Source organism: Amaranthus tricolor, chromosome 13 (genome assembly GCF_026212465.1).
Source record: "Amaranthus tricolor cultivar Red isolate AtriRed21 chromosome 13, ASM2621246v1, whole genome shotgun sequence".
Taxonomy (NCBI): Eukaryota; Viridiplantae; Streptophyta; class Magnoliopsida; order Caryophyllales; family Amaranthaceae; genus Amaranthus; species Amaranthus tricolor.
The window spans coordinates 11,673,856-11,689,991 of NC_080059.1; the positions used below are offsets into that span (position 1 = coordinate 11,673,856).

The window sequence follows — 16,136 nt, forward strand, 5'->3', positions numbered from 1 at the left end:
ATTGCATTAGATATAGTAAAAAATAAATGAAAACTTAATAGTGAAATGGAGGGAATGCTTTTAGGGTGCATAAATTCTCAAACTTAAATTTCAATTTTTAGACTTTGACATATTAAAATTTCACTAATTCTTATCTACTTTTAAATTTTAATCATTCAGACTCATGCAATTTTTTTTTTACTTTTAAATTTTAGGAAAATTCCACATGGTAGCATTGAACTTTCATGAAACGCCAGTAGTAGCACTTTTGTAAAATTTTTTCACATGATAGCATCCAATTTATGCCTTATCTAACTGCCGTAGCATTTTCCGTTAAATTCTTGTCGTATTTCCGTTTAATTTCACCATTTTAATATTTTTACCCTTTATCACAAAACTGTAATTATTGAGTTTTCAAACCGCATCTTTACGTAGATGTGTAGTGCGTGAGAAAGAGTGGAGGGAAGAGTAGAAAAGTGAATGGAGGGGAAGAAGAAATATGCATTTTACAATTTCCATTCAAATTCTCTAAGTATTTACACAAAAAGTAAAGAATTTTTTTTTATAGCCTTTTTCAAATAATGGATAAGAAAACTTTTAGAATATTTGTCAAAAACAACCAATAACTCAACCTTACATAATTATCGAAATTACAGTCGCAATCTTTATTATTTACAAATTACTACCATAAAAAAATTAAAATATGTATATATGGTTGTCTGAGTTATTGGTTTTCGATTGCTATTGGAGATTACCTATTATTAGTTAACTTTTACTAATTAAACCTAATCCTTTGACTTAAACCTTTGACCTTTAACTAATTTTTTTAAATTAAATTATTAATCAATCAGTTTAATTTTAAATTTATTTTTATAAAATTAATTTATTAATATATTAAGTTTCTTAAATAAAGATAATAAACATTAATTTATACTTCAAACATTTAAAAATCATTTAAATTTAAAATTCTAAAGTCTTGAATTCATCTAAAATCGTTTTTACGCATTATAACATTTTGTTCAAATAACGAATGTCGTGATTGCTCGTTATGGCCATGTAGGTAAAAATCTTGTTGAATAAGTACTTATTTGCCTTTTTGATACACATAAATCAAGAAAATGTTTAACGTTGTTTTGATCCTTTTACGAAAACGGAGGCTGTGATCACCTTGGACAAGTAGTTTGGAAATTCAATTGAAATGAGTACATATTTGCCTATTTTCAAGGTGTACAAATCAAGTATATATTTGACATTTTTATTGGTACTAACAATTTTACTTGAAATTCGGATGTTGCAATCCCCGTTTATGAAAACCTATTTAGAAAATTCGTTTGAAATAAGTACTTATTCGCCTATGTTTGAGGCATACAAAAATCGACCTGATACTTGGTTTTTACAAGTGTTTAACATTTTTATTTTTGAAAAACAGACGTCGTGATCACTCTTTGTAGGCCTTTGGGCACGTAGTTTGAAATGCTGTCGAAATGAGCACTTATGTGCCCTTAAGACACAAACTAAAAGGGCACTTAACACAGTTTTTAACGGTGCTATCAATTAAAAAAAAATCAAACATCGCGATTACCTCTTTTATGGCCATGTAGTTTAAAAATTCAATTTAAATATACATTCTGTATTAATTTAGTCAGTGATTTTACTTTAAATATATTAGTAACAAGAGTACAATATGAGGAAATGCTTTAGCCCCATCTTTGTATTAATCTATCATCAACACAGTATCTTGCATAATTCAGAGTTTGAAAGAATAAGAATAGCGCATATATCGTACATGTGCCCCTTTAAGGAGAAGGCAAGAAAAAATGCACGCAGCCAAATTTTAAATACTATTTGGCCGTACATTTTGACTCTTTAGACTTATGTTTTGGGTTTAGAAATGTGTATGAATGGAATAAAATAGGGATAAATAAAGGGGAAGGATTTAAAAAGATGAAGAACTTCTTATTTAAATAACAAAATGAGAGAGAAGGAATTTAAAGGGAAAAAATTAAAAAATTAGATGAATGATTTTTATTAGGATCTTAATATCTCCAAAGATGATAATTACTACTTAAAAGTGTCGTGAAGTGGGGTAATTAGAGGTGGTTCAAGGGAAGACAAAGATATGTCGATAATGAGCTAGATCTAAAGGTATGCATAGACCTCATGCCCAAACAGAGACGATTGCGAATACCCCTCCCACCTAGAATTCCATAATAACTACTTATGGCCGAAATTTCATACCCATCATGCCTATACCGACCTTATAGTCACCTCGTATTCACTTAAAGTTCATGTTATATTTACTCCATATGATTTTCATATATTAATTTTAATTTTAGTTGTATCTAAAACATGGCATGTTAAAATAATAAAATAAATTTTTTATGGCAACTAATTCATCCTACCATTTATAAGCTAATACTTAAATGAAAAAATTGTCAAAATAATTCAACATTTTACCCATTCGTTGTATAGTCTCACTTTTGAATTATTATGTAATAATCTAACACTTTGTCTTTGCTTTCATCATACCCAGTTATCTAAACCACCACAACTCTACCCTTCTCCACCCAGACCAAATATGTTGGAGGCAAAATCAACATATAAAACTATTTATAGCGAATGAAAAATTAGATTATTTTCAACTTCCCTATTTAAATTTCACATTTTAGAACAGATTTTATCTATATCTCAACATAATTTACCTTTTATAATAAAAATATAGTACATTGTAAATATAGAACTGATATGTATGAGGCAGAACTGATGGATATCAAGGCGCTAAAATTGCATAAACACCACCTAGGGACCAGCCCACTACCCATTGTATATAAATTTTTCATACACACATCCACCCAATTAAAAGTGAGACAAGGCCGATACACAAAGAAATTTGTTAAAAATAAATCAGCATTCTCATTTCTCAAATCAACAGAAAAAACCTGACAGTAAAATCGCATTTCATAGCATCATGAACCAATGGTGCCATTAACAGTAAGACAATATTGGAAAATGCAGATCCTTGAATTCTTTTTTTTTTCTTTCTTATTTGTAGAAAAGCAAAGAAATCTTGATTCAAAAAGCTTTAAAAGATTAAATTTTAAAAAAAAAATTAACAAGGTATGTGTATGATGCAAAAGTACAGGTCTTGATATAGCAGAGTCAATCTTAAAGTTGAGCAGAATCAGGCTCAGGTTGACTAGAGCTATTAAAACCCTGTTTTCTTTCAGCTTGTAGCGATCGACACAGGGATTCAAGCTTCTCCTTTTGGTTCTTCGTTTTCTCTAACTGTTTCTTCATACGTTCCCGCTGCTCAAAGGATACATGATTAAGGTGCAAATTCAAGATTTAAGTAGATGAAATGTAGAAAAGATGAATCAAGATAAATAACATTAAGACACGATAGGAAACATTGTTGAATATCACTACTAGGAAGATTATCATCTAGATAAACGCATCATCTATTGAGAAGGTAATTGGCAATGCAACTTTCTTACACACAAGAAACAGGCAAAAGAAATGCATGGAATATATATAGAATAGTTCGAATTAGTTCAAAATGTGAGTAAACATGACTTCGGTGAGTCATTCTCAATCAGAGAAAACCAGTATTTTCTGCCTATTAACATTAACAAGGATGGAATGGAACCACCCGAGTTATTTTACAACTTCCAGGAACAAGAATATTAGAGGTAGTGGTCATGGCGTAAAATGAACTTTATAGGGGAAATCATCTCAAAGTAATAATTCTAATCACAAACAGAAGTTCCTATAAGAAAACAATCCTTTCTTTGCCAGTTTAGAATGCAGAAAAGCATACATTCTCCTGATTTGTGTCTCTGAAAGTCTTGAAATTAGAAAGTTTGGGCTTAAGTAAAGAAAAGCAAACTGTTCTAATCAATTCAAACAGTTTTTGGATTAGAAAGCATTTAGGAAATGAATTATGGATCCTACAGATATAGAAGACAAAGGTCCTCACAAACAGATATCCTAGAGACAAAATTCAGATCAATATCAATACAACCCCACGCCCCACCTCACAATAAATAAATAGATAAATAAATTATTAATAAAACAATAAATAAATAAGATGAACAATCAGAAGTTCAACTGGATGTGTCAAAGAAAACAGATCCAAGGAAGAAGACAATAGAGACAAAGGGTTACCTCTTCAATGAGTTCTACAAGAGTATAATCTGATTTCTCACATTTGCTTTTCAAAAAAGTATTTTCTTTCTTGAGTTCCTTGGTCAATTTGGACATCTGAGGTGCAACAGAAAAGAAAACAGAGAACCTATCAGGACACCTCATGTTCCTTAGGAAAAAAAAATTATAGTTCTTATACATTCCCTGATTTTCCTATGAAAAACAATAATTACCTGTTTGGTAGGTGGTATTAAACAATGGTAATGGGAATGAAAATCTCTTGGTTACCTTAATGGTCATGCTTGTCCAACTATAATCATCTCACTTTCTTCATATAATTCATTCCAATGCACTACCACTGGGAGAGATGGTATCAAGTGGTAATGAAAATTTGAAAATAAAAAAACTTTTTTGTGATCAAAGTTTCATCATGGTAATGACATGAAACTTTTGATGAAATTTTACACTATAAATCATTCCCATTACCACCATTTAGTACCATTAACCAAATGGGCCGTAAATGTAAGGTTGCATACACCCGATCCCCCAAGACCCCGCCAGATGAGCACTAATTAATGACATTGTGGTAAAGGAATGAAATGTAAAATACAATGAAGTAGAATTGTAAAATACCTTTTCAATCTCTTGCTTAAATGTTTCAAAAACTTCATTGCTCTTCAGAAGTGCATCCTGCAAAGGAAGGATACTTTATTATATTGAAGTAGTTCCTGAATCTTGTTGGACCTATTACACAGACACTGCCACATCCTAAATGCTATTCAGTTCTGACCTACATAGACTTTAATGCAAAAACATGCTTTCTAAAACAATTGCATAGAATGATACTCACTTGAAACTGCTGAAACTTTTCTCCATCGGCTGTCAATTGTTGACGTAAACTTTTTTCAGTTTCTAAATGCTGTGATATTTTATCTGCATACACCTTAATTTGTGCTTGTTCATGAGCCAACCTTTCCTCATTTTGCTGAACTTTCAGCTCAGCAATCTTAAGCTCTAGCGTTTTCTGCTTAAGCTGCACCACAATATCAACAAATGCCTCATGGTCGAAGAAGCTTCAATACTCGATAGATTAAACATCTACAAGCTTGTATAAAAGCCAGTAACCTTAAATAGAAAAGCCTATAAAATACCTCCTGAGCATATTTTTGTTGAGATAGAGTGTACTCATCAGCAAGCTGCTTCAACTTGTCTCTCAACCTAATCTCAAGGCCCAATTCCACATGATACAAAGGACAATAATTTAAAAACCACAAAAGAGAACAGACAATTGAGAATTCAACAAATTTATACTTGACTGTTAACATGTTTATGCTACCAGCAAAAATTAGGTTCGAAAACATGTTTATGCTTCCTTTGGCAAGAGCAACACCCTATCCCACCACCTAAAAGAAAAAATGAACAATGCATAACGGTAAACAGTAAGCATATTAAATAATGAAAAAAGACGAGTGCACAAGAGCCATATTCCTAGCACTAGACCACTAGTACATGAAGTTTGAACATGAATACATGATGCTCAGAGCCAAATTTGAGTAGCGCACTCAATCAATTAATAACATAAGTCTGATTCTGAATGCCAAACACTGAAACTTCTTAGCTTATCCAAAATTATAGTGTGAACAAGAGGATACTAATAACTTGTTTCTTTGATCTATGCGCAAATAGGTAAACATGACTAATTCCTGCATCTACCAACAGAAATGATGTTGGAGCTCACATGAACAGTCCACGCATCGTAAGGATGAAAGTAAAAATCCAAATTTCCTCTCCTCCTTTTCGATTCTAGTTTCGTTTAAGGGGTTGAAAATTCAGGGTGTGTCGGAAATTCAAGGATGTTACAACAAAGCCCATAATGTTGAACTAAAATGACAAATCATAATAAATGGACACTAGGTACGAAACATAATTGATAAATGGATACCATTTTATATTTAATACAGGAAATCATTTGTCAACAGAAAGGGGCTGAAAACTGTCATAGATTAACTAATATTTCGATTTTCTGGACTGTATTTATCATAATTTGATGTAGTTAGTTCGTTGGATCTTTTGGTAATAATATTCATTCATTTACCCTAAAAAAAAAATTCAAGGGACCTATACTATACACCATTAGATTCATTCAGGTTTGAAGCCTTCATGCAGTGCAACCTCTCAGTTTCCCAAGATGGAAAAACGGCTTGCCAAAGTGATGATTCTATAACTTACATTTCATTCTCCTTTAGCTGAGAAAGGCATTCTACTTTCTGTTCTTCTAGCCTAATGCTCACATCCTACAAAAACTAAATTAATATCAGATATAATCAAACAAAAGAATGAGAAATGGCATAAGCTGCCTAGCATAGGAGGCATTCAACAAGCAAACTCCTCCATAAGAAAGTAATCTATGGAATGAATCTCAATTATGCCATTATAACAAATCCTTGATTTTTATATATTAAAAGCAATTATAAAAATGCATCCAATAACCCATCAACTAAAAGAAATAAAGATTGAAATCCGGCAGTCCTTGTACAGGACACAAACTCAGGTGTAAAATTTAATATGGTAAATATGCTTATGACATGAGACTCTCATTTAAGAATTTGTGTATGATGTTTTATCAGGGTATTGGATCAAGATATTCCATAAAAATCTTCAGAAAACCTTTCGGCAAAGGTCTATGTATGCCACATAAGGAAAATCAAGGAGTTGATAAATATATCTACTGCCACTATCCTTAAGAGATTGCAACATGACATTGCACGCAAAATAATGATGAGGATAATCAAATTGTTTGGATAAAATTGAAAGTAAAAGAAAATGACAGAATAAGTGTGGATAAGAACTAAAGAAAGTGGTGAGACTATTATCCAAAATAAAAATGTAGCTAAGTTAAAGGAATAGACTAAAATGGAAAGTATTGTAATCGCTTTCGGACAAAGGGAGTAATTATTACCATAACTCTTAGACGAAGGAGACAAAATGAAAATGCACGATCAAAATAAAGCTTTGAGACCTCTTAAAGATAGTAGGGAAAATCATAGCCCAGTCATTTTTGAAAACAAATCAAAACCCAAGCCCAGAAGTACACCAACAGATAACACCATAAAGCAGCAAGCAACAGCGATAGCTAGTAAGCCGCTAGTCTATTGGTAAAATCATACAATCTAGATCATCATGTTCTTTCTCAATAACAGAACTAGGGATAGCCAAAAGACCATGTAACGTACAAATAAAAACCCCTCCTTTTTTTCTCCACAAAAGGAAGATAGTAGACAAGAATATGCTCTCAAAGAATGAAGACACACAAACCTATCTGAAGCTTATGATTGCAAATGAGGTCGTATGAAAAGGAAACCAGACCATAGCACAAAGAGTTTCCCAGTAGGACACATGACTCCCTAATCCCCAAGTACAATAGCACTACACTCATAAATGTGACTTTAGGAAAGCTGAAATATCAATCAAATGCCTCAGAAACCTGAATAGCCTTTTCCATTTCCGCCCATATCATAGATCTTATTCAATCTTATAACACTCTTTAACAGTACTCCCTCCACCCCTAAATATATACTATAAATTATATTTGATAAGATATCAAAAATAAGGAACTAAGTCTTTTTTTCATGTGCAAGGAACTGAGTCTTTATAATATCATTAACCATAAATATTCCAATTTCAAATTTCAAACGCATCACAAGAAAGTCTCACAATTCTTAGTAACAATGACATACAGGGTAATACTAGAAATTAGATAAAACATAAAAGGTCCCAACCCTTGTGATAAGCCAAAATGAAAGCGGCTGGGACACAACTCTAAAAGACAGCATTTACAAGAAGAAGCAGAGATCTCAACAGGTAAAATACCATTTAGTACTCCTTTCTATCATTGTCAAGCTACCCTTTCTATATAAATAGATTATTAATTTACGAACCTTTATTGCATCTTCAAACTTAGTGGATAAATCTGATCTCAAATTATGCCCCTCCTCTGATACTCTTTTAAATTCATCCTGCACACGATACACAAATCATTAGTTGGCTTACCATGACATTACATAATAAAATGTCTCATCAAACACCAATATTTAGAAAATGAACAAAGAAGACGAGCTTTGCAACAATTACTGAGAAAGGGGGAAACGAACAAAATAAAATAAAATGGCAAACATCATAGCAAAAGAGAAAAAAAACATCAAAGTTAAGAAAAGCTAATCAACAAAAACAAGATTGGATAATTAGATGCTGGGGATAATCAACAAAAACAATATGTTGGGGATACCAAATGATGTAAGTGTGATTAGGAAGAACACACTTAGATGTAAAAGTTTCTAGTTTGTTTGTATAAAGAAGAATAGAGAAGAATAATTAGATAAAAAAAAAAGAATAGTAGAAGAAAATTGATACGAGCCAAATCACAAGACAAATTCAATGATTTGGGATTTAGGCTAGAGACAAGAACACACTCAATCTCCCCTAGAATTAACACTCAAGACAAACTCAAAGTAATAATCGGAATTACTATTTCTTTGGACAAATACAAGAAGAAAAGCAATGTATAAACTCAAGGTTTGAAGTGATTAATCAACAACTTGATTTTTTACATTTCATAAGGCCCCTTTATATAGAGCTAAGTACAAGCTTCTAGAATGCTTACACATACAATGAACACTTAGATTTAATGAGCAATAAAAGGTAGACAATGAAGCACCAAAAGTCCCTTATTAAATGTACTAACTATGTTGATTTTAAAAAAAATCAACTATTTATAGAATCTTCTTTTCTACCTTCTTTTATTTTAAACTTCAAAAAAAAAGACTTAATATGTTGGACAACCAAGAGTAACTTTTGGGCCAGCAACATACCCCTAACAAAATTCCAAGTTAAACATGTGACAAATTCCGATTTATGAAAAAAAGATTTGAACCCGAGTGTCTCAAGAACCAAAGCCAAGGGTTCATGAACACTAATACTCGATCTTGCATCAAATGTGGAAATAAGCTCATTTAGCAAGCAAAGTGAAAATCTAAAAACTATCAAGTAGCACAAGTCTCTTGTGAGTTCTTTTCAAAAAAAAAAATTATCTTAAGAATCCGTATACATCACGCAATTTTTGAATAAGTTTCACAAGAAATTTACAACATATGCAATTTAGATTTACATAAAATTACCTTTTCATATAGAGGAAAAGTAAAAATGAAATGTACCACTTTCTGGGTACTTTTGAAATGCAAAGAACTTGTTTCAGCCATAATTAGTTTCCAAAGACTTAATAAAGATTACACTATCATAGTGATAATGAAATGCGCACAATGGCAGAAAAAGAATGAAAAACACAGTTCTAGAGCTTTGCATTCTCAGCGAGAGTCATAGTGCCACGCAAACAATTGAAAGTTTCCAAGTTATCAACTTATGTCAATAATTCAAATATATTCTTGAAAGATAAGGGAAAAAACATTATAGGCAAGATTACATTTTTGTAACGATAATTTTAATAGTATAAATGCCCAAAACGGCTTTAACAGTAAATGCAGCCATTCATGGGCTAACATGATGATCTGAGTCACATTTCACAATGTAAACACATGTTACTGAATGGCTACCTAAGGAATAGCGAGTTTGTACCCTAAAGGCTTAACAAGCCTTCACTTAATGAAACCACCATGATTTGATTCCATAGCATGGATTTTCAAGCAACCTGAAGTGTGATTCTTAAATGATGATTCTTCTCAATATCCCACGATAAAGATGGAATGCGCATAGCAATAATTGTGACTTCCTCTATGGCTAAATGAAAACTAATACAGTAAGTTAATCATCTTTATCATATAATTAGCACACATCATAAATCATACCTTAACCACAATACCAAAATTTCCAGCAAGATAGTATCATACCATTAACATCTTATTCTGACGCTGTAACTCCCTACACAACGACTCAAGCTTGTCGCGAACAACAATAGCTGCATCGAAAAATAGATTAGAAGTATTTTTTATTTATAGAAACTAGCAACATGTGCAACTCATATCAAGTGAGTTCAAATGCTAAAAAGAAATAGGGGCCTTAGACATTGAAAATACACAATTACAAAAGAAATTGTTCAACTATAGCTACTTTGATCATAATAATAAAGCACATATTAATTAATATGGCACATATAATTCACTTTCAATAAAAAGTAAGAGTTCAAGAACCAATTTTATTTTAGGACTGAAACCTAAACATAAATTTCCCCCTCACTATTTAATTTTCCCAAATTTCATCAGCCATTTATCTTAAGGGAAAAAAAAATCATTTCTCTCTCCTTCGTCTCGCATTGAAAAATTGTCTCACTACATACAATCAACAAGTCCTTCATCCAAAACTTTTTTGGAACTTGTACTAATACATAGGTAAACAAATAGTTATTTTCTAGCACATTATCTTGTAATTCATTACGAAATCAAATATTCTAATTTCCAAACAACTTTACTAGGTAGTAGTTACTAGCATGTTCATAGTACCATGGTAACGCAAGTAGATTTCTTATAACAAGAGAATATTTCACAACATTGATATTTTTGATTTGATATGCAAGTGAAATTAAGACAACCCTTCTTTTATATAGAACTTTGCCCACTTGAATCACCCTCCTCATCCCCAACTTCTTGTTCAAGAACTCTGGATGCGTCACCTACAAATCTTTTTTTATGATTCCTCTATCTATGCCCATATGTCGTGGGTTTTGCTCTACAAAGCCTGATTCTCTTTTTATCTAATAAACATACTCGAGTTGTCGAGCAAGCCCTGAAGATCAGCTAGTGACCAAAACCCACGGTGAACACCATAGTCAACAGCTATCTGAAAATGATAAGAGCAGTGACAATATCTCGTTTAGCCTTTCAAGCACCTTTCATGTGTGTTTCAAAACTTCTCATTCCTGACATGCCAACATGGTACCTATCCTCAAAGCATTTTCTACACTTCCTAATCCTACCTGTAGGTGACTAGAGTGTAGATTTTAAGTTTAGATTGCTATTCCAAGCACACCATGCATATTGGTTATAGCAATGGATAATCATTTATGGCAGATATTGCAGCGTGATCTCATAATACAAGGTAATGAAAGGGGTTTTCATGATACAAGTTGAAAACCACTATATAAGGGTCTTTAAATACAAAGAGACTTCAAATTAGTTCCACATTTCTTTTCCATAATTACCTGCATCCCTCTCAGCAAGAACTTGTTTATACTTGAACGTAAACTCCAGAAATTCCTGTTCAGTTTTCAAGGTGCGCTTTGAAGTTTTACGCTTCCCTTCAAGTGTCTCCTGTACCATCGATAATATTGAGAATAATAAATGTAAAACATACTATAATCTAGTACAGAGGAAAGTATTTGAGTAAGACAAGCAGTAGCCAATTAGATCTTAGTTGTTTTACAGTGTCCAACAAGATTGTCTTTTTCCATGTTTATAGTTTAAATTTTCAATTTACAGTAATCACAATGAGCCATGACATGAAACCAATAAGTGCAATTTCTTTTGGCGTCATTAACAAATAAAAGTGCATACAAAGTGAATTTGGAATCTAAAAATTCTGTTACCAGTCCATTCTAGCAAACCATTATTGCTTTTTAACTGCTGATTACTGGTCATGTGAGATAAAATGAATTCATAAGTGCAGCTGTCAGCTATATAAAGTAATTCAAAATATGTCCCCCGCCATTGAACATAAAATGATGGATTATGCAAATAATGCATGTTGAAAAATCACAAGATTCAAAATTCCAGTTCAGTTAATCAGATAACCCTACTTCTTAATTTGTTACATCCAACCGCCATATCATTTGCTCATTCATATTGGTGTTAGTGTTAAACAATACAAACGCATTGGGTTATCTTGTGCTTGTGATGCTAATCATAACATAAGACTTTGTTGGGAATCATATTTGGTGTACTAAAGTCCTAATTATGATATAACTTTTAAAACATCAACAAATATATCAAACGAGCTTAATAATGAAAATAAAATGGAGTGGGGAATACCCATACCGAGCCACAATACAAATAGCAAAAAGCACCAATTATAAAAATTTTAATGAAGGATCCGTTGATCTAAATAAGAGCCTCCAGGTAACTATTCCAGCATTTTTATTATACATTCAAAGGAGAAATCATTGATAAGAAGAATTAGTTATGAAAAAAGCACCTCAGGCACACATCCAAGGTAGGAACTAGATAAACCTTTTTCTTAGTCTCTAGGCTCAATGAAATTTAGAAGGCACGTACTTTTGGGGGCTTTTGTGCTTTTGGTTTATTTTAGGAGGAAACATTTTAAAACAATATATCATACAACAATCAGACAAAAGAAGAGTAGTGTCTTTTTCAAAGAGAGAAGATAAAAAGGATTTCATATAATTTTTTAAGAGAGAAAAAGGGAAGATCTTCTCTTAGTGTTAAAATTTAGCGGACTTCTCTCTTATTGCGTCCACTAAGTATCTACTTTTTTCTATTTGTCACTTTTCCTCTTATTCTATTTTTTGTCTTCTCTTCATTTTTTTCTTCTCTAGGTTCTTCATGTTTTTTCATCTCTTCCTTGGGCTTCTTCGATACTTCTTTCTTCTAGTTTTTTCTTGTGTTAATTTTTATTTTCTTCGATTTTCTATTTACTAGTTTTTTCGGTTAATTTTCCTTTTTTTCTTCTTTCAATTTACAAATCCGATATATGCCCTTCTATTTTTTGGGGGTTCATCCTCTTTGTTATCTTCCCTTCTTTTATATAACAAAAAAACAATGCTTTAGAGTGTGGGATTAGGTATTTCTTGTGCCATTTTGCACTATATTGGTAGCTTAGCACAATAATACTAAATATTTCAAATCTTTTATGCGATTATAATATGAATATCATAATGTTTATCACATATGCTTTAAAAATGTTTTATAAGCTTTTGAGCAAAAGAGAGTGCCTCACCAATAAAAAGTTCACGCTTTCAACATGTGCCTTACGGTTAGTCTCAATGATCCTTGGGCTTCTTGGTGCACCTGGCGCCTTTTAAGGCTAAGTGAGGAGAACACTAAACATTGTAGCCAAAACTTTAAAAAGAACATTATCTTAATGAAAAAGGAATTTCCAGTCAAAAAAGAGAGCATATGAAAAGGATTTGCTTAAATGACCATAGTATAGATAAAAAAAGTCAAGAGCTTGCACTATAAGAATACAAACCAAATTTTACGAACACATTACAATGGCTAAAGCTTCATGTCTAACCAAGTTCTAGGAAAAGAATAGGAAGAAAAAATGTCACACAAAAATGTTAAGATTGAAGATAATAAGAGATATACCTTACGATTTTTTATATTTTCAGACTGTGCTTCATTCGTATTGATTGAATCTGATCCCCCTACATAGACCGCAGAATAAATACACGTTTAGGAATTCACACTTAACGTTTTCCATTGATGAGGATGTGCACAAAAACAAATAGGAGAAAATTCACTAAAAGGTAGAAGAAATGACACATACATATTCAGCTAATAATTCAAAATACTTCGACTTGACAACTTCTAAAAGGCTAAAACAAAGAGAATGAGCACAAAGATGATAAAATCCTCTCTCTCTATATATATCTTTGAACGTCAGCACCTTCCCCTCCCAAATAAATGTAATGCAGAATTGCACCAGATCAACTTATCTGTTTATGTTCCTAAGAAATTCATAAACTATCAACTAAAATTATGTCCAACTAATTAAATACATTCACGGAGAAAAATATCACATTGTTCATCTGTTGAATATGTAGAATAAAAGGATATCAGATTCGACAACTCACAAATACAACTGAACGCTCAAGTGAAGGGCAAGAAAATATCTTCACCATCAATTAGTTTTCCATACATACAATATAAAAGCATTATCTTTTGATTTGGTTTCATTACGCATATTAGAGTGTCTCCAAACTACATGCAACAATATCATCAACGGTTTTCCATACATATAAACTTTCCATAAGAATCCATTATACCAAAGCAAACAAGTGAAATTAAAGGATTCCATGTACTTCTATTCATACACTTACGGGAGCTTTGGGGTGCTGTGTTATTTTGACCCTTGTCTTTTTCATTAGTAATGGTTGTTTTAGAATCAGGTCCTCCTGCAGCAGAAGTTGATGACTCAGATTTGGTTGCCGATGTATCCTCTCGCAGCTCCATGTGGCCATTATCAATGACATCATCCTTGTCAGACAATGGAACTGGAAATGTGCGCACTTTAGGAACCTTCTCAGCTTTACCTTCATAGCTTGAATCATTTGAACTATCTGGTGTTAATGCTTTATTCTTCTTGATATCAATTTCAATTGATGGTGTGACGGGAGCAACAGATTCTGGAGGGCTCTCAACAAAACCATCAGGCAAAGCATCCACATCTGGAAGCTGATTGGCAACTGGATTATCCATTTAGCCTGTAACACCACTTTTGCTCATCAACATATTTCCCCATCAAATATTTATATATTCATAGAACAAATAGAGCGTACACTAGGAACACAGCCCAATCTTCTCATACAGCGATGAACAATGAAGAATTATCCATACAAAAGCATGTTCAGAAAACCTAAATAATTGAAGATTTAGCAACTTTTTAGATTAACACAATAACTATTTCCATGGTACAAAAGAAACCAATTAATGAAATTTGCACTTGACAAAAAGGAATTAAAATTGCTAAGAACCAAAGGCAATTTAAAGAAATAAAATTAGAAAAAGGGAAAATAAATCATAGTAAAAATAAAATGGAAAACAGGAATCGTAAAAGAAATAAAAAAAATCCTAACATAATTAGCAGTGACCGATTAAGAGAAGAATGTCCAACAATCACAAAATTTATAATTCATCTTTGATGGTAAACAAAAATTTAAAGGGAACCAAGAAAACGTGACCTTGCAAAATTCTGAGGAGGGAGTATAATGGTGGTTTTGTGGTGGCTGGCTGGCAGTGGGCAAGGCGAGTGAAGGCTCTGAGGTGAGTAAGAAGAATCGTAGAGGCATGAGATTTGGGAAATAGGGGTTTGATGTAGTATTATTCTTGCATTACTTTCTCATCTCACTCTTTTGTTGTGTATGCTACCCTCAAGTTACACTAATAAATTTAATATTGATATTTTGTACACTTTTAGTATTTACAATACAAATGAAAATATTAAAATACTATTGTAATACGATATATTATTGAAAAAAAGTATATTCAACTTTGTAGGGTAGATTGATAAAAATAATGGGTTATAAGTCGAAAAACACAATGTAGAACACACAAATTCATCAAAATTTATTTGAACAGGGTCAGATAGGTGGGTTTAATTGGCTCGGGTTTAACCGAGTTATTTAATCGGATCAATATTTAACTGGTCTGATTTAGCTATTGTATACATTTATTAAAATTTGATTATACAACTCAACCAAATGCCAATAACCTAACTTAAAAGGGAGAAGGAAAAAAGTTTAAGTCACTGACTCTATTACTACCAAATGCCTAGTACTTACAATCTGTTGCTCGAATGACCTCTTATATGTTGTCATTCCTAACACGAGATCATAAAGAAGAAAAACATTAGTACCCTGAATTGTTGAGAATAAGTATACGGAGAATAAAATAAGTATGAGGAAGATTGGTGAGTCATTCCATCTTTATCAACTTTGTTGGGGAGCATTTGTGGTGGAAAGGTAAGAGGAGGAAGGATAAGTTGTTTATTGGCATAATTTAATACCAGAAATATTGGCTCAAGGGTCACGAGAATGAGGATAAATGATTGACAAAAGAAATTCCGACATGAGTAGACTTGGGAAGGTCATAGGAAAAAAATCTATGGGAAAACAATTAACAAAAGTTGGTGTGTGGATTTGAAAAATAAAGGAGTTAAAACTAAAAAAAAAGTGAAAATAATTTGAAATGAGTTGAAAGTTTCAAGAATTCTTAGGCTGAAGATGACTTGGGTTACTCTCTATATGAGAATGAGGAATGCATCAGAAGTCC

The 16,136-nt window shown here is 32.3% G+C and overlaps 1 protein-coding gene across 4 annotated transcripts; it reads right to left on the bottom strand.

Annotated features, from left to right (window-relative positions):
* Nucleotides 1-2,856: 2,856 nt before the first annotated feature.
* Nucleotides 2,857-15,244, bottom strand: LOC130798010 (uncharacterized). Of its 4 annotated transcripts, XM_057660828.1 has the most exons (14): nucleotides 15,047-15,209; nucleotides 14,645-14,721; nucleotides 14,186-14,569; nucleotides 13,452-13,510; nucleotides 13,081-13,158; nucleotides 11,330-11,438; nucleotides 10,023-10,090; nucleotides 8,061-8,138; nucleotides 6,352-6,416; nucleotides 5,274-5,340; nucleotides 4,973-5,155; nucleotides 4,756-4,812; nucleotides 4,144-4,239; nucleotides 2,857-3,285 (listed from the first exon to the last, which is right to left on the bottom strand). In XM_057660828.1, exons 3-14 carry the CDS (start codon nucleotides 14,562-14,564, stop codon nucleotides 3,145-3,147), a joined length of 1,380 nt encoding a protein of 459 aa, XP_057516811.1. In that variant the 5' UTR covers nucleotides 14,565-14,569; nucleotides 14,645-14,721; nucleotides 15,047-15,209; the 3' UTR covers nucleotides 2,857-3,144. The 4 variants fall into 4 exon arrangements, with proteins under 4 accessions (XP_057516811.1, XP_057516813.1, XP_057516810.1 ...); XM_057660830.1 differs by lacking the exon at nucleotides 13,081-13,158 and having other exon boundaries at nucleotides 15,047-15,244; XM_057660827.1 differs by lacking the exon at nucleotides 14,645-14,721 and having other exon boundaries at nucleotides 15,047-15,208.
* Between the last annotated feature and the right edge of the window lie 892 nt (nucleotides 15,245-16,136).